The sequence below is a fragment of the Neopsephotus bourkii genome, unplaced genomic scaffold (assembly GCF_033783945.1).
Source record: "Neopsephotus bourkii isolate Nb327-2 ecotype Australia unplaced genomic scaffold, CSIRO-AGI_Nbou_v1 NB_398, whole genome shotgun sequence".
Lineage (NCBI taxonomy): Eukaryota > Metazoa > Chordata > Aves > Psittaciformes > Psittacidae > Neopsephotus > Neopsephotus bourkii.
Window position 1 is genome coordinate 1,594,136 of NW_026900902.1, and position 26,425 is coordinate 1,620,560.

Here is a 26,425-nt window from a genome sequence, read left to right on the forward strand (position 1 = left end):
TTTGGTTTTTGATGTTGTGGGTTTATTTTGTTTCTTTTAAGAAAATTACGCAGGTACTCAAATAATATTGCTGGTGTTCTGGCAGTGTCATGTAGTATCATCCTCCATAATATAATACTTAAAATCTATTAGTATTAAAATATACATGATTTAGCTAAGATGAGCTGTGTTTTATAAGACATACAGTGATTTACTTAAATGGCATGATGCTTCAGTTTAGTGTAGTGTAGCCTAATCTCTTCTATAACAAATGAAGCACAATGTGATTTTCTAGCATTTTAGTATGATCGGCAATGATGACACTGACAAGCTTCTCATTTTTGTTCCAGATCTCACTTTAGATCCTCACTCACATCATTTGCATGTTTCAATGCAAAAGAATGAGAAATAGTGGAGAAGAGTGAAAAACAAAATCACAGTGGTGACAGAATATGCCTGGAACACCTTTTGCCATCAAGCATAATCATCTCATGCTGTCAAGGATAGCATTTAAGACAGCGGACTGGGGAATAGAGTGGTTACTCCAGTAGCATGGAGGTTTTTTTGTGGGTTTTTTTTTTTTTTATGAAGGATATTAAGTTCATTAAAAACTGTGAAATATTACCAGTGGGTCTTGTGTTTCTCTGAATGATTGCATTACACAAAAAGAGCAATAAGATGTGCACCATTTAAATTTAAAAAATTCAACATTCCTGGAAAGTTAAAATATATTTCTAATGGTGAAAATTCATTTTTCAGCCATCAGAGAGTTTGTGTGGGCTCTTTCAGGGGAGACCTCTCTCGTTCTTGAGCAAATCCATTTCATTGTAGCCATCAAAATAGAGATGTGCATGCTCTATTCAGCTGTAACACGCTTGCTAACCAACAAATACTCACTTCTGCCAAAAAAAAAGAAGCGTTTGCCAAAATTCAGCAAAAGCAAAATTAAACAAGTGAGCAAACAAGTGAAAAAAACCACACAACAAAATGTTACAAGTTCAAAGCATTCCCAGAGAGCAGACATTTCATATTACAGGATATCAGCAATGTGCGACTTTTCATTTCAAAACACATATGGTCTCAGTCATGTAGAAGAACACTCAAAGATATGCTGTAAGCCTTGATTGTATACGTAAACATTTTGCTACATACAGCTGTGAAAGGGAGCTGCCTTAAATGACATCTGCACTTGTAGTATTCCCTTCTTTATCACCAAGAAGCTGGTTTTACTGATGGTGCATTGCTTGACCCTTTTCACACTTTGTGAAGTCTTGAGAAACCATAAATTCTACCACAAACTGAAAAAAACCTCATAGATGGCCCTTGCTAAGTCATGGAGCAGATCAATCAGATGACTGCTTATGTGGCAGAGTGGGGCCCATTGCCTTGGAAATATGTTTTCATGGTAAGTACATTTCTGTTTATTGTTATTGTCTTTTAAGCTGTGCACTTGCTCCCCAGAAAGCCAAGCTGACTTGTCTGAACACACTACCTCAGAAATTACCATTTATACTGAAAACACTATGTCATCATCATTATATTTCTTCCTAGGGCCTGCACTAGACAACGCATGCTGAGCGGATCCTTTGAGGGGCAGCCTGCAAAAGAAAGGTCAATCCTTAGTGTCCAGCATCATATACGACAAGAACGCAGGTAAACGTGGACAGAAAGGATGGGTTTAAATTCTGTTAAAATAAAGGCAACGAAAAGAGTTAACATTGAGCAATACCTAATGTGTGAAAAACTGCCATTACTTGTACAAAGAAGTGAATTCTACATTCTTCATTGTAACCATAATGAAATTCATTGTACTACATAAATGAAAAAAAAGTGCCTTTTTATTTCAAATGTCATTTCCTTTGCCAACTACAAAGCTATCAATTTAAAGATCAGAAAGAAAGAAATTGGCTTATGTTAGACTGGATTGAAAACAATTGAAGAACATATAAGCTTCTGATGTTAGCAAGAGAAAAATGATAAGAATTTGAGATATTGTGTGGCTGGAGATCAGTGCTTTATAATGGCCATCTTATAAAGGTCAAAATTTCATCTTGAGATGTATCATTAAATTGATTATGATTGTTTCAGGTCGCTGAGACATGGTTCCAACAGCCAGCGAATCAGCAGAGGAAAATCTCTTGAAACATTGACTCAAGATGTAAGTCCCCATAGAAATGATAGTTTGAGAATATAAGAAATAATACGAACATGTACCGTATAATAAATGCTTGTGTAAGGCTAATGTCTATTTATGATCTTGTTTACAGTTTGTCTTTTGAAATCTTGACAGGAAATCATAATATAAATACCATAACTGCATTAGAATTATCTTCAAAATAATTGACATGATTATTTCACTGATAGACTTAACTGATTTTGAAACACTTGCTGAGACAGATTCACTGAAGCTGTGGGTACTACGTTAGGAACACAACAGTTGCTACCCAGGACACCTTAAAAAGCCTTAGTCTTGAATTACACAAATCACTCAGACTGGAAAAGCGGCACTTCGAAATTCTAATGGAAGTTTAACAATATTTTTCAAACACCAGGACTGTCAGACAAATGAACAAAGACTAAAAGGGAGAATAGTAATCATGGATTCCCCTGTGGTACAGTTTCCTGCAGTTAAGTGCATTTTCCCTTGTGCTAATTCATAATGATATTTTGTAGATCTCTGTGACTGCGATAATTTAAGGGGCAATATTAGGCCTTCCATTTCCAAATAATGACAGTCATTTTCTAGATGTGCTTCATACCTAAAAACAACTGCGTAAGAAGTAACTAATTAATTACCCTGCATGGCAGTAAAAAGAAGCCATAGGTAACTAATTTTTTTAAGTAGGTGTGGCTTTGCTTGTGTGCAGTAATAAGGGCAAACCCCAGAACTGCCTCTCCAGGAATGCTCCAAAGACTCACTTTGAATAGTAGTAGTGACCATATCCTCCACAGAATGAGCTCAGATGATGTCCTCTCTCCCTCTTCCCTCTCCGTGAACTAGTAGTCGCCACCTGTATGTTCTGCACAGCTAGCTGCCTGGCAGCACATCTAGCAGGCTTGAGAAGCCGAGATGGTGTCTAAAGCTTTTTCTTTCTCAGTATTTGCCCTTAGTAACTTTGATGATACTCATTCCAGTTCAGAGAGATTGGCTGAGCTTACAGGACCTTTGCTTTTAAAGTTAGAAGTTGCATTGGATGGGGCTTCAAGCATGAAATTAAAACTGAAATTAACCTTGATGAAAATAAGCAGTCTTGTGCTGTAGATAGAAAATACTGTACAATATGCTTGACTGAATTGGTGTGTGGTGCATTTGGAAATAAAGATCTTTTCGTTTGATTCTTTCTGTGTAAAATACCGTATCTTGCTTTCATCTAAAACATTAAAAAAACAACCCACAGACCTCATTTGAAAGGCATTTTTTTGCTTCTAGCACTCCAATACAGTGAGATACAGAAATGCACAGAGAGAAGACAGTGAGATAAAGATGATCCAAGAAAAAAAAGAGCAAGCTGAAATGAAAAGGTATTTAAAAATTTAAAGTCTGAGTTCACACTTTTCCATATTAAGTATTCTCTGTGTGGAGTAAAATTATTGAGAGTCATGATGAAAGAAGAACTAAGTGTAAGGGGTATTTTTGCTGGCTATAATGCATCTCACTTAATAATTTACATTGTCTTTCAAAAGGAAAGTCCAGGAAGAGGAGTTGCGAGAGAATCATCCTTATTTTGATAAACCACTTTTCATAGTGGGTCGTGAGCACAGATTCAGGAATTTCTGCCGAGTGGTGGTACGAGCTCGCTTTAATGCGTAAGTTTATTCCACATGAACAACTGGTTCCAAGTGTTTACTTTCATTGTAGGGATTTAGGTCTAACTTGTACTTTGGAAGGAAAACTGTGTATATTGTGGTCACCACACAAGCTGGCAGTCAGCTGCTAATGTTGTAGTCTTGCTGTTGGAAGAACAGAAGCAATGAACTGCTGTGTAAGGGTGGAGATGTTTGAGCAATCTGTGATACTGAGATGGAGCAAGACCTTGGGGAAACCACAGGAGAGGAGAAGCTCATGTTTTATACCCCCATTTTTAGATCTTGGGAAATCAGCTTGCTGTTCCCTTCCTGTTCCACATCATAAGGCAGAAAGTCTTTATACACCAGCAGTTACTCAAAGAATAAAGGTGAAATGAATCCCAGCTTTGCTCACCTGAAGACTCCTTAGCCGATAATTAGAGACCCAGAATAGGACAGGGAGCTGTTCAGCTGTGGGAGACAAAAGGAGAAAAGCTGAGGCCAGATGAACGGTGAGAAGACTCAGTAAATAAACTGTAGGTGTGTGCAAGTGTGGCAGATAGAGGTCTATGTACAAGAAGCTTGATATAAAATCATAACTCTTCTTTTAAACCTCTATGACTGACACCCTAATTTTGGAGGGTAATGCTTTGCAAACAGTGTAAGACAAAAGATAGCTCAAGGCTATGAGCTTGGCATTTGGCAGACCTGGCTTCAGCACCTGCTTTATTATTGATTTTCTGTGTGTCCTTCAACAAAGTACTTATAGGTAGAACAAGAGACAGGTTAGATACTCAGATTTACAATGACCATATGCAAGTGTTCTACATAGAAACATGTCCTTGAGTTAGATGCCTACTTTTCTGTGCAACTGTTAGCTTGATTGTGATTTGCTGGCCCATGAAGCAGTTGCAAATTGAAACAGCAAAACAAAACACACAAACATACATTCCAATCCACTTGTCAAATACATGTCAGTGCCTCTTAGCATTGTGGAGTGCCCAAGGGCAACAGGATATTGATATTATCAACAGTTTAATTAAAATGTGTTTGTTTACGAGAGTGCACTGATTTTGGTAAAGAGTCTTTTTTTTTTTTTTTTTATTTTAATCCTGCTTACTTTATTCATTGTCCCACCCAGCTTGCCAGATACTCTGGATATCTTTTTCAAACTGGTATGAATCATATTTTCTTCTTGTAAAAAAAGGCTGAGGAATGCCACTGTATACAATGTGGGGAAGAGATGTAAGCTTAAGAAGACACAAAAGGCAGTGGGTTCAGTGGGAAGGCACCAAAACCAGTATTTTCTGTTTATGGAGTAGCGTAAATGAGTGAACCTAGCACATGGAAGATGCCTCTTGTTCTCCTTGTGTGCATTGTGTGTTCTTGTAATTTATAACCATGAAATCTCTTCTGGTGGTAATGCCTCAATTCAGGTCAGTCCATTTTTCACTTTAACTTCAATGAAGAAGTGACGGCAAATTCCCATTCCAGTAGCTAGAGCCCTCAAATGGAATATAGGATACCTCAGTGCAGATCTTGTCTTGGCATGATATGCTACAAGGATTTGAAATACAAGTAAAAAGCCGCCCTAAACACTAGGACAGGGGAGACTTCTTGTAGCTTCTGCTGAAGCCATTTGGCTTTTTATAAAAGGTCTGAAAACTGCTGGAGCAAGAACTTAGCTTGTGTTACCTAGATATGTGCTCACCAGTTACAGAGTGGTTCTCACTCTCTCTGGCTACCTAATGGGTGTCTGGATATGGTAGGTGAAGTGCTGCAATTTCGTAGGACAGTTCAGATATGAAGAACCTAGTAATAGTAATCATAAAATAATGGAAGAAATAATGACAGAAATAGGGTTTGTGGAAGGATTTTTTGAGTCTACAGAGGATACTGTCTGAGAGGTTTCAAAGTAAAAGAACTCCTTGGGATAGTACTTTGGGATGTGAAATTCAGTAGCAGGTTATCCCCGCAATGCCCAAGCAAAATACAAAAGAAAATTCTTGCTTACAAAAGCAAGATCAAAAAAGCTATCAGTTCAAAGAATCATTAGAGGAATTGCAGGCAGGCCATGAATTAAAGTGATAGTAGCTCTGCTGATAATATGGCTGAAATTGCAGAGAATTAAATGAAACTTACACAGACATTTAAAATTAAGCCAAAATAAAATGTAGCCTTGATTTTGGTTATAAATTACTTTGAGGAATGGATGCATGGTATAACACTGACTGAAATAAAATGTAAATGACTGTATCTTTTCTTCTTTTTATAGTTCTAAAACAGATCCTGTTACTGGAGCTGTGAAAAATACCAAATACCATCAGCTTTAGTAAGCACTGCAAAAGTAACTTTGCTTGGTCACATAAGCCTGCAGTATATGTGTGTGAGCGCACACATGCATGTATGTGTGTCTGTGTATGCACATGTGTATTTATTCTTTTTTTTCCCCAAAAGGTTTTTCTTTCAGTGGAGCTATATGGGGAGGAAAATAAATAGGAAGAGGATTTTTTATCAGGCTTTTCTTCTTCACTTGCATGTAACTTGCCTACTTTTACAAGGCCTTTCTGAAATATTGAAATCTTTGACACTCCTCAGTTTAATTTATTTTTCATAGGAAAACACTTAAATGTGGTATAGACACAATACAAGGGACACAGCACTTTTGGCATTTCTGTAATGTTATCCTTATGTATTGTTCACAGTGACTTGCTGGGTTTGGTTACTTACCTGGACTGGGTCATGATCATTGTTACGATATGCTCCTGCATTTCCATGATGTTTGAATCCCCCTTTAGAAGAGTCATGCATGCTCCAACACTCCAGGTACTGTCACTGAATCATTTTACATGTAATGAAGCACAGTCCCCTGGTTTTCTCCACACTATTCTTAAATTAAAACTCTTCTCTGCTTTGATTTCAGATTGCTGAATATGTTTTTGTAATATTTATGAGCATTGAGCTTAATCTGAAGATTATGGCAGATGGATTGTTTTTTACACCAACAGCTGTCATTAGGGACTTTGGAGGAGTTATGGACATATTTATATATCTTGTAAGTTTTTATATTCATGGGGGGTTTCTGTAGTGTTCTTAATTTTGGTATCTTTGGAGATACAAATGTTTGGTAACATTAAAAAATCTGGCTCTGCACCCTGGTGCTAATGCAAGAGTGTAATTTGTGTACAAACACCACTGTTTTCATGTGCATTCCTGTCAGTTATCTGTATAAATACATATTTAGACATCTAAAAAGACACTGACATGCGATAAGCACCTGACAGTTTACTAAAAGGCCATTGTATGGCCCCTTTTCATTGCTTATTTGTTCGTATTAAGTATCAGACCCAATTTCATTCCAAGTAAGCTCAGAATCCATGACCTTGCTTCAGTATTTTTATGCAGGACAGTCTTTATTTTATCTATTTCTTAGCCATTCATTGCTTCCTCCTTTTCTTGACAGTTCTCCTGCTTTATAGAAGGTATTTCAAAAGCCTTTAGTGTTTGACAGAAAGGCACGTCCTTGTTGCTGACATTGCTATAGCAGGAAGAAAGTGAAGTAGTGTCTTTTTATATTGCATACCTATCAATAGCAGTTCTTAGGAAAAAATATTCTGTTTTCTTTGTCCCCCAGAAATTTCTTGCATTCCATTCAAATACAAGAGAAGGGAATCTGTTTGCTCTTCACATATGACAATAAACACCACAGAACGTGTCAAAACCAGTGCTCAGTATGATACAGAATATTTTCTAACTGAAGAAATTACTAAGCAAACAGTCTGTGATGGACTTAGATTAAATCTTTAAGAGATTAATCCGCCAGACAGATGTGCTGCATAAAATTTGTCATGATCAATTTGTATCACAGATTCCATTGTTAGCATAAATAAAAATATGCATGCTTGTGCAAAACTCCTACTGTAGTATGCATAATCAGTATGTGCATTAGTTTCTTAAAATCTCTCTGAATCCCTCTGTTTGTGTGAGGGAAGATTTAGATGCTGTACCTTGGATACTCCAAGTGTGCCTGTGGTGGTCTTAAAAGAGTATCAAAGTCAGAAGCACCGGCAAATCTTTTTGTTTTGATAGGGTGGCTGGTTTTTACCACTGTTGTTTCTAACAAACTGCACTATGTTTTAAATCATATTGGTGATATCAGCTTCATCCTCCATTTTTTTTCGTTCATTTGCCTCTTTGCAACACTCTCACCTCTATCCCCTTATAATGACATCGGCTTTATAAATACTTTTAAAAAAATAAGAACTAATTAACAGACTTTATAATCAGTAACCATCTGTTAGAGATTGTTCAGACTACAGGACACAACTATGCTGTTTGAAAACACTTTTGAATGCATAGTATTTGTTTAATAAAACCACACAGTCACAAAACCAATCCCTGTAACAAAGCAGTAGGAAAAACTGGTGAGGAAACTGTTAACAGACTTTCCAGGTGACGATATCTCAGTTTCAGGCTGAAAGCTCTGTTTGAAATGAGAAGGGGGGGAAAGAGATGATGCTTCCTGCTCCAAGAATATAGTTTCGTCACTTCGCTGAACCAGCCAATTTAATATCGCCTTTTGGATCTGTTCAATCTGCTGCAAAGTATAAAATAGATTTTGAGTCAAAGGAGAAGACAGAGGATGAAGCTGATGCCCATCAGTTAGGACAGTCAGCCAGGGCACAGGAGATACAGTCCTTTTTCTAAATTAGACACTTATTTTGCTGTAGTCTTCCCTTTAATTTTAAGGAAGTGTTTATTATCTTCTATGCTGTGTCTATGTCAGGTAAGACATTGTAGCCCAATCCTTCTTTGTCTTCTTCTGCCCCATCTCCTCAAGGTGAGTTTGATATTCCTGTGCTGGATGCCCCAGAACGTCCCTGCCAAATCTGGAGCTCAGCTCTTAATGGTACTTCGCTGCCTCCGACCTCTTAGAATTTTCAAACTGGTTCCTCAGATGCGGAAGGTGGTGCGAGAGCTGTTCAGCGGCTTTAAGGAAATCTTTTTGGTATGTGCCCATTGTTTTTTTGTTGTTGTTAAACAGAAGATACTGAGGAGTAGTAAGATGCCATTTCCCTATACTGTTTATTTTTTTTCTAATCTTTTCTTCATTGTTGCTTGTTGATTTTTTGTTGTAGCTACCACTGGAGATGACCACAGAACAGATTAAATATTAGGAATATAAGTAATTTGCTTACATTTATACTGAATAAAGCTGCTACAACAATTCTTCTATAAATCATATTATCAGCATGTCTTTTTCCATAATTACATTGGATGAGGATTATGAAATAAAATCTATCCCTTATTCACAGTTCTAATTGGGGAAAGAAAATGAGAAGTAGGGTATGGCAGCTCTACAAGAGCAAAAGTAAACCTGGTTTCTGCATTGAAGGTCTACCTCCAAGTATTTTGAGAGGCAACCAGAGACAATATAGTTGTTCATTACACATCTGGATACCATTGTTATTTCATTGCTGTCATTATTATGATCGCGATTATGCTCTTATAGTAATATTAACAATAATGGAGTCTTTGATTGCTTGATCAGAACCTAATCTATTGTCTGGGGAACATATGTGATATTTGTCAGCCTAAACAACAGACATTTTGTTCCTTAACAGAATGCTGTATTGCATCAGGTTGTTACAAAAATCTAAGCTACAAAATACTTGCAGACAGTAATAAAGCAAGGACAAAAAGTAAATAGCTATTTAGCATTTCATAGATTCTGTATTCTATTGAAGATATTTATATTATAATTGCTAATGCATATCTTTACTGTAGCTATCATGGAATTAAATATCTAACGATGGCTTACTCAGATTAATTCGTAAAGCCTGATTCTGCAAAACAGAAGCAGCATGTATTCAAGTACCTGAAGAGTTATCTTTAAAGTGAATGGCAATTCTTACGCTTAAAGAATTTAGCAAGGTGGTACACTGAGTACAAGAAAGCTTTGATCCTCATCTGCAATTCTTGCATGTTATGTTAATGCTAATTACTACACAGCACCTGGACACCGGATCAGAACCTAAAGTAACATGTCTGTCACAAAATCCATCTCTCCAGGTTTATCCAACAAATAGATCCTCCCTGCAGTTCACTGAAGGAGCTGACCCCTTTTCCAAGTCTTTAGGAGGAGAGCTTGACAAGTCTAACTTCATATTTACAGGTTTCTATTCTGCTGCTGACATTAATGCTTGTTTTCGCAAGCTTTGGAGTGCAGCTGTTTGCTGGAAAACTGGCTAAATGCAATGATCCACACATCATCTCTAGGGTAAGAACTGCTTTTCTGCTTCAAAATAACAGTATGCTATCATATGAGAGATGGAAATCTTGGGCACTTCCTTGTTCGAAGCAGGATGATGAAGGGAAAGGTGTTAAAGGAGTAAAAAGTAAAATCCAAATATTTGGGACTGTCTGAAAAAAAATATCAAATTCATGCCATGTTATATGCAAAGGACTAGATGTCACATGGAATTATCCATGGAAAATGACACTTTGTATTCCTAGGTCAGCAGCTAAAAAGCAGATTAGGCTTCTAGAGGTCTCTTCTTAGAAGTCTCTTCTCTAGAGGCTTCTTACTCAATTTGAAGAAATATCATCATCACCTAAAGGAGCATTGTTTTTAGGAAAGATGAGAAAAGCTAGGTAGTCTTGCAAAATGAAAGGCACTCTCTGTCCTGGAAGAAGAAAGCGTTTTTGAATCCTTCCTAAGATGCATTTTTCATTTGGGTAAAGGTCCATAACTGCTAATCCCAGACCTATAAATAACCATTCATTTCTGTTTACATTGCTTTTGCATCATGGGAAGTGTGCTGTCTATACTGTCATTTTGGCAGATCTTACAGGCCATTATTTAATCTCAGGCTGTGTTTTATTTCACTATAGGAAGATTGTCATGGCATCTTCAGAATAAATGTAAGTGTTTCCAAAAATCTCAATTTAAAATTAAGACCTGGAGAGAAAAAGCCTGGATTTTGGGTGCCACGAGTCTGGTGAGTTGCTACAGATTGGCCTTTTTTTCTTCAAAAAGGAAACTGATGATGTAGAAAATGGCTCAGATCTCATAGCATTAAATTACTGATGGAGGGGTTTTATTGTAAGCCAAATGGTATTATACGTAAAAATTCTGGTACATTTAGTAAAAAGGCAGATATGCAAAACTTTTCCAGATTTAAGCTGCTCTTCTATTCACAAAGCAGAAAGGAAGAAAACACCCTTAGGTACTGAACCTAAATAGGAATTAGATGTGATTATTATTATTACATTGGGAGTTATTGTCTTAAACCAAGATTATTGCTTAATTGTTCTTCAGTACTATCATGAAGACATCCTGAGATCTATACATCATCAACAAGACCCAATAATTAATATTAAAAGAAAGAAGAAAAAGAAATTAAAATCAACCTGCCTGCAGCTACCCATAGAATCAATGAGCAAGTCATGCCTAAAACCAGCCTTTCTCTACTGTGGCCATCAACCATGCCAGCTAGCAGCTTCTTTCTAGCAGTTTCCAATGCAGGAAGTCTTTGTGGTCTGTCTGGTGCAGAAGTGTGGTAAAAAATATTTAAGTGCTAACATTATGATTTGTATTCTGATAAAGTCCATTTAATATTTCCCAACACCTGAACAAGCAAAAAAACCCTCTTTTTAATTGTCTACATTTTTTAGTTGGTTGACATTTTGCAAAATCAGCTTAACAGCCACAATTATTTTAATTGACTGTGTGTGGATAAAGAATGTACCAGCGGTGGTAGATTCAGAGCCATCCTACACTAATGAAATAATATGCTGTGATTTGAATAGGCAGTGAAACTCTGACATCTGCAGAAGTCTTTATTTCTGTATGCTTAACACAAATTCTTCCACAAGTAAGCAAATTCAATCCTCTTCAGATTGATCCAGAAGAAAGCGAAAACTGTCTTAATCAGCATAACTCTAAACTTTGGGGAATGTTTTGTTACTGCAGAAAAATGTTCTACTGCAAATGCGTTTATACCACCTGTTGGCTGTGTCAGGCCAGGTTTTCAAGAGCCAGATGTCAGTATAAGGACTGCATTTAAAAAAAATATCTACATCTGAGAGCTCTTTTCATTGAATGGTTGGATTTTCACAAGCACAAGATAATAATTATTCTCAAATACAATTATTTACCTTATAAACTGTTGAAAATTAATGGGACTTATTATTAGCTTATGTGTCTTGGATTATAGAGACAGAGCAATGTGCTAACCTAGCCCAAAGAAGATGCTTTTAATTTTCAGCTGGAAACATCCTCTTGAATCTCAGCTGACACAAAAGGTCAGAGCATATGGTATAGGAAAGCCAAGAAGATGTGATGTCCTGTCAGTAATTTTTGCTTTAGACCATCAGTTCCCAGTGATAATGAATAAGGAACAGTGTTTTCTAAATGATCTCACTGACTTTGGAGTCTGAATCATTTATGGGGGTTTGAGATTGGTCCTCTGCAGGTAAGTTTATTTCGGAATCTGGTCAGTGCCATTGGATCCAGTTTTTTCACAAATACTGTATTTTTTCTAAGATCATCGACAAAAACACTAAAATGCAGCAACTTGTTACAAGCTTTATTGCTGTGAATCAGATTCTGAGTGAGAAAATAAAACATACATAGCGATCAAAGAAATGATGCTGTACATGTTTATTGTTGTTGCTACTGTTCTTATGTTCTTGAGACAGAACTTTGAACGATATATTTCAGAGGCTTTCACACCAACTTTGCAAGGTATTTACATGTTAGACTATGAAGAATCAAGGTAAGCAATAGAACAACTTTGTTGCTGAATTTATGCTATTTGTGTTACGCATTTCAGGGCAAATCCTCGGAATTTTAACTTTGACAATGTGGGGAATGCAATGCTGGCACTATTTGAAGTTCTTTCATTAAAAGGCTGGGTGGAAGTCAGAGATGTTATTATTCATCGTGTTGGGCCGGTAAGAAAATACATCAGTGTTTTTGAATTCTACAACACATACTTTGATTTGTTTTAACTATTCATCTTATTTTTATCTATTCAGATCCATGGAATCTACATTCATGTTTTTGTATTCCTTGGCTGCATGATTGGACTGACTCTTTTTGTTGGAGTTGTCATCGCTAATTTCAATGAAAACAAGGTACTGAGTAGGGCAGTTTATTGTGTGTTGAACTGGCTTTGTAAGAAACCTGAAACTGATATCCTATTATGTTGTCTGGTAAGACCGCCTTTAAGACTGACTTACAGTCTTACAGAATGTAAGACTGGAAGTATAGTTTCAGACAGACCTGATCCATATTTACCACAATACTCAAGCCTGGGATGATAGCAGTCCATCACACACTTTTTCAAAGCTGTCTGAGTTTATTTGCAATGCAGCCATGTTACCAGATGGAAGTTGAACCTAAAGCACCATGTATTTACAGACACTCCACATTCTGCTGCTTTAGTTTGAGGTAGGTGTCAGGTAAAAAGACATCTTATGCTTGTATGTGTTACAACTAATGATGTCTCAACAGAGATTGGAGTATTTCAGATCCAAAGCAAAGCTGTATGGCTTTTTTCTGGCAAACATCAGAGTAATTGTAAAATTAGTTGTCCATCACTCAAGCAAAAATGTGGCTAGTGTTCTAGGAACTGCAGCTCACATGGGCTTTCTGGGTTACCCTGGAAAGTAAAAAAACCTGTCCCCAGATGAATTGTTAAAGAGCAGCTCATGTCTACACTTGTTAAAGATGGCATTCTCTGCATGGGACTGCTGCATACACACTGCACATGCCTTAATCCGACACTTCTGGTGTCCCTGTGGCACTAACATATAATTATTCCTTTTTTCATCTTTCAGTTCAAAATCTGAAAAATAATTAGATGTTTGCAGTTATCTACAGTGATATTTTAGCACAGTGGCATTGGATGAAAAGGATGATTGTGTGCTCTGGGGCTTGGAGATGCAAGATAACCGAGTCTGGTAGTGCTAGAGACCGAGTGCTGGACATGGCCCTGTTATGGCACTGAACCGAACTCTGGGGCAAACACAGCTGTTGAGTTTGCTCGCCAAGGAAACTACGTGGCTCCTTCTGGAAAGGGCCCGAGCAGCACATTACTCTGCATCCACTGTGAGCAAGCAAGGCATCATGAAATGAAGTCAGGCATATTGCAAGTGAAATAAATAGCCTAAAACCTCTGCTGTTCAGAAGGTACTTTTATGTTTGCATGACTCCAGTGTACTTTTGGTGGGATGAAGTAGTCATTCTTGTTAAATACATCTGTTCTACAGAACAAGGAGCAATGTGCTATTCATTTTCTTTCTTATTCACTAAATTTTGACTAGTGAATGAAAAAATATGAACTTTTACCAGTATAAGAATTCCCCTGGATTTTTATAGATGCTTTTGCCCCTTCCTGTTCAGCTGTGTAATGTTACTTCCTCAAATGTGTCAGCCTTACACTGATGAATAAAAATATCTTTCAGCAAGTCTTGGGGGGGGGGGGAATAATTAATTTAAATTACAGGTAATCTAAAGTACTATTTGAAATTATTAAATTATTATAATGTTGTTCATCTATAGCTATGATGTATTCAGCTATGTTTCTGTCATGTTCATGAAGCTCTACTGAGATGTGAGCTGAGCACTTCTATAAATTGTTTTTCATTTACCTCTACGCTTTCTACACAGGCCGCTTTCCTCAAAAACCTGTTCATAGGCATGAGTGTAGGAGAGAAGAAGAAATATCACCTTACAGAGTCTGCTGTTATATAGCTTTTGATCATGGCTGTTCAAACCCTGTTTGAGGTGTGGTGCATACAGTGTCAAGAAGTGAGGAAGTGGGGCATTTCCTCTTTAGTTTTGAATGTGGTCTTGAGTGTGTCTGTCGTGAACTCTGAGCCAGATCTGCAAGCAGTTGAGAATCATCAGGAGCCACTTGCTGCTCTGGGTTGCTTTGCTACACCTACAGGCCTCTACTTTTTTTTCCACTGTCATAGAAAAAAGGTACTAGAGGAGCTGGATCTTTGCCCTTACTAGCATGACTAGCATCACTTTTATGACAGTGAGCCAAATCTCAATGCATGCTGTCAATCTTCTAGACACTGTTTTTGCTCTTAGTTCCCACTCTTTCCATAGAAGTCACTCGCAAGATTAAATTTACATTGTCAACCTGGCTCCTGCAAAAAAAGCATGTGAGATCTCATTCACAAATTAGTGAGACATCATTAAGTCAAAACTCGCTATTCATCTGCATAGTCAGCTCTTGACTATGGAATAAGGTGATCAGAACACAGGTTACTTTTGAAGTGACTTACCCACAATATCAGTGTAAATCTTTCACCAGTTTTTAGTTTGAAACATGGACAGGGGAAAAGTACCCCTAATTATGTGTGACTGTATAGCAGATTCTTACTTCATTCCCTCCTCCTAGATATGCAGCTTTAAAGTCACAGGACAGCTCAAATTAATGTGAAAGGTAGAAGTTTGCTTATGTGCACTGTGATTCTAAGTGAGAAGGAACAGGAAGGTGTAAACATGAGGCTTACAAAGATTGTGAGCACAGGAGATAACTAAACAAGTCATCCTAGCCCAAACAACTGCTGCATGAGCAGCCAGTGTAAATGTGGAAGTCTGAGTTGTAGGGCCTGAATTAGGGTTCCCATTAGTTTCAGACAGTTGTCAAATTTTTACATTTATCCTTCTGGGGTGGATTTCTCTGCTTGTAAGTTTTTCTCAAACTATGGCTGCCTTTTTAGTTATGAATGATCTCCTCCCTTAATTCTGCATCTGAATACAGGGAATGCATTCGTCTGAACATCAGGAAAGCTACTCACTAATAACAGTTCCCTGTAAATTACATTCAACAGCCATGTCATGCAGTATTTCTGTAGAATTTGCATGATAATAAAAATACAGTCAGTATAAATTGTTTGTCATCTGGTTCAGCTTCTTCAGTTGTTTCTTAGTAACCTCAGGTAACCGCTGTGGCATGTAATGTTTGGTTTTCTTTTTCTTGAGTAGTTGTTACTTTTTGTGCGTTTATTATAGGGAAAAGAAAACTTCTGATTTGAATTGAAAAGATTAATATATTAGTTAATTATACAATGGGGGAAATCTCAGCCCAATCAATATTCAAGTAGAATGAAGAAATTTCTAGGAACTGAAAGAAATGTGAAGTAAGATAAGAGAGATGACTGACATCAAGTCCATAAAAAAGAGAGCCAAACATTCCACTGTATGACGTTAAGTTCCCTCTTCTTAAAACTAGTTACTTGGACAAGCAGTAGGTGATTGAAGTAGACTTTGGCTATAGTGGCTGATACATGGGGGGTCTGCTCCAGGTTGTCAGCTGTCACAGCAACAGGGCAGAAGCTGGAAGTGTTCCATCACCCTTGCCCATTATTTGTCACAGCTCCCAAGTGCCACGTGTTCAGTCAGAACTGAAGATGCGAATGGCTCAAATATTATCTGTCAGTTTTGAGTTGAAGTCCAAATGCAAATGCAGCTCCTCCAGCAGCAGTCCCACTTATGGGGCTGTGTTCTCTGGTCCCCTTATAATCATCCCCCTGGTGGAAGTGGTAGTTTCTGAGCAAAAGAACAACTAGGCACCACCATTTGTGAATTTTACAAAGGTCCACTTTTTTTTGCCACCTTTTGTCTTGTTTGCAGTGAAAGCTCTCCAAGAACATAAACCAGACACCCTCACTGGGGTGAATCATTTGCCTTTTAATTTAGGTGTTTCTAAATGGCATGGTAAGGCCTGACACTAGCAATAGGCATCCTCATGTCTGTTGCTTGGTCCACATCGTGTTGGAAAGCACCTACTCCAAGTGTGCGGTGTGGGGACACAGCTCTATAAAGAGATTATGTCCACTGAGAGGGAGTAATCCTTACCTTATCAGTTGCACAGCCAGCTGCAGTTCCAGTATCTACAAAGCCAGTGCCCAGAGATCAGACCAGCCCTCAGTGAAGCTTCATGCTGACTGAAAAAAAAATCAATGAGATTTTACAGTTCTCTGAAGTCATGAGGGCCTCATTTTGTTTTCAAGGTCATTTTAAATAACACTGAATTCTGTTTGAGCTTTGCTTGTTTATTCCTATGTTCTGAAAACACACACATTACCATCTACCGCCTCCCACCTAAATAAAAGGTTTATTTTCCACCTCTTCTTAATGATTCCTTTATGGAGGGCTTTTGTAGATTCATAGCATACTACTATTTTATTTCAATTACACCCCAAGCAGAAGAGCTGGGGAGAGACTCGGCAGTCTCCTGGAGGGCTCATTCCCTCAGAAACTGTAGTGGTACTGATGAGCTACAGGATTTTCTGCCGCAAAGTCCAGACAAAATTGTCCACTCTTTAAAACAGTGCTTCTTGGCAAACGATGTTCAGTCAAATGGAAGACGTCCTGTGGTGTTTCCCTGCCCTCACTGGGCTGCTGCTACAAAGAGCCACAACTCAGCCTGCTGAGTTGAGTCCCAGAAACTCACAGCTAATGCATCCAGAAATCCTCTTGAGTAACAGCAGATACTTTAGACCCCTTTACCCAAACAGTGTATTATTTAAGGAGAGCCGCATATGTAACTTTATGCCAGTCACCAAAGTGAATGTTGTTTTCATGCTTACAGCATTCAGTGTTCTAGCTTTTATATGATAAAGCTTTATACGCTTCTCTTTGTTTATTAAGGGGACAGCTTTACTGACTGTAGATCAGAGACGATGGGAAGATCTGAAAAGCAGACTGAAGATAGCACAACCTCTTCATCTCCCACCTCGTCCGGGTATCAAAGATATTTTGGTTTTATTCATGTTGTGCCCTAGTGTTCGTAATTCCCCAGGAGTCTGCGATTCAAATTAAAATTGTAATCGTGAGGCCACTAGGAGGTTGTGCATAAGTTAATGTGGAAACAGGCTCCAACTACAGATCTCTGAATAAGGCTATTAAAATCTACCCCAAAAAAGGTTGTGCTTCGATGGTTTTAGGATAAGCCTTAATGAAAAAATTATTTTCTAGATGAAAAATATTTGCAGTTGGCTGTTGATAATATAAATGGAACGTATTAACCTGACAGCGGTTGAATGATGCACTTGCCCAAAATGTACCAAAGCCTTCATGCAACACTGTGTTCAGTATTTGAAATTATATGTTCAGACACCCTATTTGATATGGAAAATTGTAGCAGAAAATTAGAAATGTATTTTGAAACTAGCAAAGGATTATTTTGCCACTAATGAACATGGAAAAGATGTCAAGAAATAGGAGAAAAACACCAGTATGTATTTTAACTTTCCTCCTCAAACTTTCTTTTTCAGATAATGATGGCTTTAGAGCTAAGATGTATGATATAACTCAGCATCCATTTTTTAAGAGAACTATTGCTGTACTTGTTCTGGCCCAGTCTGTGTTGTTATCAGTTAAGGTAATTGTGTTTCTTTTAAGCATTTCATTATAGTAGGATAGTGTGTGTTGTGCATTTCCTAACACTAATTAACGATCAGTTGAGCCCTTAATGTGATGAATGTACAGAAACATGATTTTTAGATACAGCAATCTCAGTTGGCACAGATCACTGTAGATTAATTAGAATTTACGGAGCTGAGTCAATTTCTGCCTTTCTGTAGTCTGGTCCCCAATTTTAATTTCCAGTTAAGTTGTAAATCTCTGAGAGAAGAATATACCAAGATGCCATTCCTGTCTGAATGTATTTTAAAGTGAAATCTATTCATTAACAAAACCTGCAAGAAAAGTTAAGGCAATTAAGTTTAAGCCAATTTAGTTCTGTTTAACAGCTAGTCTTCTGTGAACACATTTTGTTTGCATTTCAGTGGGATGCTGCAGATCCAGTGACTGTGCCTTTAGCAACAATGTCTGTTGTTTTCACCTTCATTTTTGTCCTTGAGGTAAAGTAATATATTTCATGACTTCTTGAGATTAAGACTGGTATGTATATATTTTATTTTGTCTTTAGGGATGGTCTCTCATTCTTTGCTATGTTTTTTATTTCTGAACATGTATATTTGGGACTTTTCATGTCATTTCTCTTTAAACGTGTATTGCAGAAATATACTTTTAATTCGTTAGAGCTTTATGTCCTTTTGTATATATTTGAATCTGAGCATTTCACCTTGTGTTTTGGTAAACCCAGTGAACTCTTTTCATGCAGAACATCCCAGATTAAATTCAGTCTGTACAGCACAGGGTTTTTGATGCCTCATGGAAGTTCTTCATCCATTTCTATTTTGCCTGGTGCATTAATACCAACTGTTCTGTAGCTGTGATAACATCAAACCTTTCTCAGGTTTTGGGGTTTTTGTTGGTCTGGGTTGTTTTTTTTAGTATCGTATCTCCATTTAAGTCCTTTTAATAAGCTATGTCAAATTCCAATATTGTGTCTCTGTTGTTGCATGTATCTGGATCCTGTGTGGTAACGATTCTCTATCTGTGAGAAAACCGTAACTACAACCAACTGTGCAAGGTGTACTTAGCCTATTTTCACAAGACTGGAATCTAAGGACTTAAACACTTTTTTAAAAGCGCTTTTATGCATAAGGCTATCTGTAGTGTAACAAAGCACACATTTATGAAGTTAAAGAAGAGCCTTCCTCTGTTGTTAGGTTAGTACACCGTTCTTCTGTAGGTTTGTGGTTATTTTTCTTTTCAGTTCCCTCTGAATAGCTGATACTGACCACTGTCAGAAACAGGATGGATAGTAGACTACGTTTCCCACTGCTCTAATCCAGTATGACAGTTCCTACATTCCAGTGATATGTTTTGCCAGCAGTGATGAATAAACAATGATGCGAATACCTTGTAGCTAGAGTATGTCCATGTTGTTGCTTCTTTTTCCCCTACCCAGGAGAAAACAGTATCTCTTGAGAGACTGAGTAAACACAGAAAAATTTGATTTGTATCATACACAGACAGGTTTTAATTTACCTAGTAACTATTCTTTAGAAATACTTTTTCCTTTTATACTGCCAGGGGAAACAAATGCTCTTCTAGAATTTCAAAGGAACTTTGTCAGAGCCAAGAAAAAATTGTTGACTGTCTCAACAGGCAAGCTATCACACTGAGTGCACACAATTTATGGAGAGAGGAAGCAGCTTCCTGCCCAGGATCTTTCCTAATGCAGCATAATCTGGTTACAGAGTCTGTTATATATATGGTCCGCTATCACTAGCAGCCATGGTCCATGAGGAAGGCCAAAGATTTCTGCATAGCTAATGGCCCTGTGTCCAGTCTTAAGGACTCCTGATTCAGTCTTAAACGCCTACATCAGTATATGTGGTAAAGAAGAACAGGAAGAATTCAGAGGTCTCACTTCTGTTACCACACTGATGATCACAGAATAAAATATGATTTTTTTATTTGCACAGTGTGGTACTCAGTTTGAGATTACAGACACCTGAATTTAGGTGTTTTAATTCTACATGCGAGGTAGATATTTAAGCTGTCACTGTGAACAAGGGAGTTGTAGGGTGGGATTCAGTTACCTAAATAACTAAAGGCATCAAAAGCTTTTTGGGGTACCTGAGCTTATCTCCCCTTGCCTGCACTAGCTGCTACAAAAGGGCAAGGATGTTTGCAGGTCTTCTGTCATCCGTGTCAGCCCCACACATCTATCTCCAGTATTCTAGGGCATCTTTGCTGACTTAGTAGAAGGAGGCAAGATACCTTCAGGTACCTCAAGTGAAAATTAGAGATTCAGAGACCGTATTCTTCATCTCGTAGTCAGGCTTCAGAAAACAGTAACATGGAAAAAAAGAAAAAACTGGAAAATCAACCTTTTACATCAGACTACTGTCCTTTTATATGCGGTTTTGGTTTCAGGAATGTAAAGAATACTGCTAAATGGCAATGCTGCAAGGTGGGAAGGAAAAAAATCATGTAATGAATGTCTGACATTTATAGCCTTTATAAAGTAACACTTGACTTGCTTTGAAGTTTAATACAAACTGTGTATGAGAAACTCTAAAGTGTTCCTTCCATTATCCCACCTCAATATCTTTTAGCTGTTGTAACTATTTCTTATCAGTATCTAATCTTAATCTTCCTCTCTACACTCCTGTTACCTGAATTGGAAATGTCAAGCACTTTGGCTGCTTTTACCAGGTACATTGTAAAATGCACTGTCTTTGCAGTTCTTAGCTTTCTTCTCTTACATCTGCTGAATACAGATGATGCCGGGTACAGACTGTTCTTTATGGCAAGAAAAATTTGCGATATGGGAAACCTTTTCAAATAATTTGAACTACAGGTGCTACAGAACACAATGTGCTTATGTGATTTTAGCCTCCTTACAGACAGCTCGCTAGATAGGATACTATACTGTACCACTTTTAGCTACGTATTATTGACATAATAGTTTTCCAACTTCATTACTTGCTTATCTATAAAAAAGCTTAAACACAGATTCACCTCAGCAATCTGTACATTAAGAATTCACTCTAAGGTGATCAGCTGCACTCCTTCCTTCGATCCTTGATGGAGAGAGAGAGAGAGAGAGACTTCCAAAATCCTGTGCATCTCCTGCTTTTGGTCATCTGTAGTCTTCCACAAGTACCAGTTTTCCTCCATCTAGCAGCCTAACTTGCCCACATGGGAACAGCCAGCTGACATGAAACCTGTCTGTGGCTGTTTGAAACTATTTCATAAGACAAGCTCAATCACACATTTTAGAGAATAGAAGAGGTTCTTAAAGCGAGAAATCATTTCTTTAGTACAACTGAGAAATTGTTTTTATTCATAGGTCACGATGAAGATTATTGCCATGTCACCTGCTGGCTTCTGGCAAAGCAGAAGAAATCGGTATGATCTCTTGGTGACATCTCTTGGAGTTATATGGGTGATACTTCACTTTGCCTTACTGGTAAGATCTACAAAACAGAGTTCCCATGATTAAGCTTGATTTTCTTTGTTAAGCATCAGCAGTAGTATCACTGCTGTTCATCCACATAAATGCTTGGGAGGTTTATAAGGCTGAGATAAATTAAGCTTTATGCTAAGAAGAAGGAATCACTGTCTTTGGCAATGATGATGTACAAAAGTTGTCTTACTGATATGAGGTAAAGTCTGCAAATATGGTAGAAAACTGAAGTCTTTAGGAGGGATGTGAGTGAGGAAAGAATATGAAGAGATTGAGAGCTCCTGCCAACAGCAGCCTTGGGAGCATCAAGGAAGAAAGAAGCAGTGTACAGAAGTCACACAGCAACAAAGGACAGGCAGAAGGCATAGGTTCAAAACTGCTGAGCAATACAATCTGTCTCAAACCCAGCAGTGATTCTGGACCACTGGTTTTAGCTAAGGGTCAGTGTTTAATCCAGGAAGGCATGGAGGAAAGGGAAGGGAGTCAGCTCTCCCTCTGTCCCACCCTCATTTTTAAAATTTGGCTACACACTGTTTCCCTCATTTAACAAGGGAAGGAGAAGGGATAGTTGATACTTGTCATCAATTGCAAGTTGCCAAAGTCACAACCCTATGATGCCTGCAGGCTTCTCTCTTGTCTGCCCCCAAGCTCTGTTCAGACGAAAACCTGTCATGTGTGACTTGTCATCTTGCCCTGACATTCACAGTTTGCTCCATGCTACTGAGTCGCTTGGAAGGCCTGAAGAATATCTGTAAGCCAGCAGCTGCCTAGACAAGTAGACTGGGGCTGTTGGACATAATTACAGCCCAGCTAATAGACGATTGCAAGTTTTTGGGTTTGATGTATGGGGACGTTGGATTAGTGGTTTCGAAGTGGTAGAGAATCTTCTGCTAGTTTCTTACTACTCCACTGTTACTGAAATATTAGTGCTCATGGTTAATGATTTCTCTTGTTTCATATGGCAACTGCCCTACATTATTAAAAGACCAGATATCATGATATTTTCATGAGATCCCTGGGGTACATCTATTAAGTCTTCTGTGTTTCTGTTCCAGAATGCGTACACATACATGATGGGGGCATGCGTAATTGTCTTCAGATTCTTCTCAATTTGTGGGAAGCATGTAAGTATAAATTAGGAGCTACAACCACTGTAGTGCTCATGTATAGATTAAAGGACTAGATGCAAAGGACTAGATGCTGTGTCTCTAGTGCAAATTCTGTAAGGCTCCGTTTTATATGCCAAAAAAAAATGAGACTTCAAGCAGCAGCCTCCAATTTTACATGCTGTCTTTAAAATGTCAGGATTTTAGGTATATTTTACAATAGCACTATGTTACAGTTACTGGAAAAGCTTCATTTTTTTGCAAAGATATAAAAAGTGCAACTGCAGTGCCATACAGATTTTAAAAACACTCTAAAACTCTGAACTAATATTGTGCTACTTTCAGTCCTTGCTACTGGTGTGATGTGCATGTTATTTGCTTATTTTCTCTGGGAGACTAGTTGAGTGGTGGTTAAGGCTCTCACTACGGTAGTGCTCTCTTTTAGAAGTTTCTTCCTCCAGAGTGCAGGTTTGTGTCTTGTGTCTCTACAAAGTATGTCTTATCACAGTAAGGAACTTACATTCAGTTAGAAAAAAAAAGTGGGCCAAGATACTCCTCTGGAAACACTGCCATGGCGACAAAGCAAGTCACTTCTAAAGTTTGTGTTTCTTTTGTGTTTGGATTTGCTCTGGTGTAATTGAGAGTAGGTTGGCAGAATAAGCATAGGCAGAGAACAAACACATTTGTTTAACAAGTGGTGACACTCTGTATGCTCTTGCTGTAGAACTTCTTAGGCTATCCAAACATTTTCTGTGAAGTCTGACATATTAAAGTAAATGTGATGAAAAGCCTGCTGTACTAGGTTGCCAGGGTTAAGAACAGTAAGTCAGAGGGTTTGTTCAGTAAAGATTAAAAGTTTTCTTTCAATCAAACTACACAGAGCCTGTAGAGCCTTGGAACTCAAATGAAAAATCCTTGCTTCTTCTATGCAGTCAGACCAAGTGATTGCCTTCAAAGCCTTCTGATTGATTCTGAAGTTTTTTCAAGGTTTTAACCTAGGCACTTGTGCTTTCATGTTAGGAGCTGTATCAGTTTCACTAATGTATCTGTTGTGATGCAATTTGATGACTGAAAGTCAGCATGAGTTATCAGTTTGGCATATTTCTAAAGAAAACTGCTACCCTCAGTCCCATTGGAAAGAATTTTCCGTAACATCCAAAGTGGCTAAGTGATTAAGACAATAATAAGAGTAAAATGTACTGTATGTATGTATGTATGGGAAAGTAATATTATCTATTATCTAGGCCCACAGCCTATGAAATTTCCAAAATAATGCTCTCTTCTTAAGCTCTTTTGGCCAACTTGTGTGAGAAATTACTAGTTTAATCAAGCTGTGCTGGTCTTAAGAATACCTCTTTCCTATATATCAATCCATTCTTTTAGGTAGGGTGCAGATCTGTGGTTTCCACGTAACAGCATCACTTTCAGATAAGCCCAAAGTAGTATACTGCTCTGTTCATGCAATGCTAATTTTGATACTTCTGGAGCACACTGATCCTAGAATATTATAGTTAAGCTTATGCTGTATTATTGCTGTGTTATCCTACACTATTATCCTATACATATTCTTTGAGGAGCAACATATGGACCTTGCAAATTAGGCAGATATGCAGATCTCTTTAACAAGTAAAAAGCCCACTACATTTCAGAGGACACAAAATGTTCAATTCCAATCAGATTCATAATGTCTCCTTTCACTGGGTTCATCCATTAGTATTTATGTGTAAAGAATTCATTGTCAAAATGGCAGCTGCAGTAACGGTCTCCCCTTTTATCTCTGCTTTCCTTAATGGCGTCATTGACTGCTTCTTCTCTGTCCTTCCAGGTGACACTAAAAATGCTACTCCTGACTGTGGTTGTCAGCATGTACAAGAGTTTCTTCATCATAGTGGGAATGTTCTTACTGCTTCTTTGTTATGCTTTTGCTGGAGTAGTTTTATTTGGTACAGTGAAATATGGAGAGAACATTAACAGGTACAGTACATACTTACTACCTCATGGGGATGTTCTTTAAACAGCCTGAAAAAATTACATTCTGCTAGAGAGAAGTTTATCTGTGGTAAAAAACAGGCAAGTCCCCAGGTATAGCTGAAGAGCTCTAAACAGAATTTCCGTTAGGAGACATGGAACCGTCTTTCCAGTTCTTGTGCCTCAGACCAAATGACACCCAATCCAGCTCAGAGCAGACCTAGAGCTATTCTTCATTATGCCAACTGGAATATGCTTCAAAGCAGCACTGCACTAGCCGCAAGCTGCTGAAACACACAGTACCTACTACACCTTATCAGCAACACCCAATCTATATATCAGCCTGATACAGAGAGGTAACAGTTCTGTGAACTGGATGTTAACTGAAGATTTCCCAATCAATAGCATCATCAGGCTTCAGGAAGAGAATGGAGACAGGAGATAGGATCTGGCCTTAAGCCTGTGTTAGATCTTTGATAAAATGAGACAAAATGCTGAGACCTGCGTCTGAGCTAGAGTTCAGCTATTATATCTTGAGTTATGGAATAAATAATTCAATGAGCTCATTCAAATAATTCTGCAACTATTTTTTAGGCTAGAATAGTTGAGCAATAGAAAATGGAAATTATTTGCATTTATTCTTGCCAACATTTTAGTTCTGGGATGTGAAATGATCTCTCTTATTCTTTCAAACAGACATGCAAATTTTTCATCAGCTGGCAAGGCTATTACTGTACTCTTCAGAATAGTTACTGGAGAAGACTGGAACAAAATTATGCATGACTGCATGGTAAATACAATACTGCCAGAAATAAAGCAGACAAGAAACTGGAGACATCCTTGCATCTCAAAGTATTTCCAGTATTTTAGCTTTGTACACGGAATGTTGTGATTGCCTTTATCCCCTCAAGAAAGAATAATGGTCGCTAAACCTCAGAACATGGCACACAAATTGCAGTTCCAATCACACACTCACAGTGTAATATTTCATGGGGCTAGGCTACTACATGATTTAAAAACAAAAATAAAATGATGTTTTAAAAATCAGAGGTGCAGTTAACTCATTTTTTCCACTATTTGCTTTGACTGGGGCACAGTGACTTTTCAGATTAACTTTGTCTCTAATGTCTACACTTTGGCTTATTCACTAACTGGGAAGCTTTAGAGAAATTAGAGTCATAAGTATTATATTATTGCAGAGAAACAAAAAGTCTCTTCTTATGATTGCTTGACTTTGTTTCCTTTTGTTTTGAAGGTCCAGCCTCCATTTTGTACACCAGATAACAGCACCTACTGGAAAACAGACTGTGGAAATTATGCTGGTGCTCTTATGTATTTCTGTTCATTTTATGTCATCATTGCATACATCATGCTCAATTTGCTTGTTGGTAAGTGAAAATACACATTAATAACAGAAAGGTCCATCTTGGCACGTAGTATGTTAGATGCAAGTCTGTTGTGCTATTCAGTTATGAATTCACTGTTGCCTTATATGCATATGTTGGTTTTGATACTTCTCTGGTGTATGCTAAAACTCAGGATGTTTGGGGATGAAGGTTTTTGTTGTATTTGTATAGTTACCCTAAGAAGTACTATTTTCTCAGCTTTTCCTTTGTGCAGTTAACATTTTTCCAACAACGCTGGAATTCATCTAGTTGATAATCTGACATCTTCCAGTATCAAGCAGGTGAAGATGTTAGATTAGGCATCTCACCAGCATTTACGACA

The 26,425-nt window shown here is 37.8% G+C and overlaps 1 protein-coding gene across 5 annotated transcripts in view; it reads left to right on the top strand.

Moving 5' to 3' along the window:
* Positions 1–26,425, top strand: part of NALCN (sodium leak channel, non-selective) — a 227,095-nt gene that overhangs the window by 191,645 nt on the left and 9,025 nt on the right. For 4 of the 5 annotated variants that reach the window (XM_061349282.1, XM_061349284.1, XM_061349285.1 and 1 more), the window contains 20 exons: positions 1,531–1,632; positions 2,068–2,137; positions 3,410–3,501; positions 3,664–3,786; positions 6,041–6,097; positions 6,471–6,591; positions 6,689–6,820; positions 8,606–8,773; positions 9,941–10,045; positions 10,660–10,766; positions 12,603–12,723; positions 12,808–12,906; positions 17,444–17,537; positions 18,070–18,176; positions 18,583–18,657; positions 21,507–21,626; positions 22,679–22,747; positions 24,555–24,703; positions 25,394–25,487; positions 25,953–26,085. In XM_061349282.1, the coding sequence (XP_061205266.1) occupies positions 1,531–1,632; positions 2,068–2,137; positions 3,410–3,501; positions 3,664–3,786; positions 6,041–6,097; positions 6,471–6,591; positions 6,689–6,820; positions 8,606–8,773; positions 9,941–10,045; positions 10,660–10,766; positions 12,603–12,723; positions 12,808–12,906; positions 17,444–17,537; positions 18,070–18,176; positions 18,583–18,657; positions 21,507–21,626; positions 22,679–22,747; positions 24,555–24,703; positions 25,394–25,487; positions 25,953–26,085 (2,138 nt within the window). The remainder of the gene's footprint in view (positions 1–1,530; positions 1,633–2,067; positions 2,138–3,409; positions 3,502–3,663; positions 3,787–6,040; positions 6,098–6,470; positions 6,592–6,688; positions 6,821–8,605; positions 8,774–9,940; positions 10,046–10,659; positions 10,767–12,602; positions 12,724–12,807; positions 12,907–17,443; positions 17,538–18,069; positions 18,177–18,582; positions 18,658–21,506; positions 21,627–22,678; positions 22,748–24,554; positions 24,704–25,393; positions 25,488–25,952; positions 26,086–26,425) is intronic. The other variant, XM_061349283.1, reaches the window with a different exon arrangement.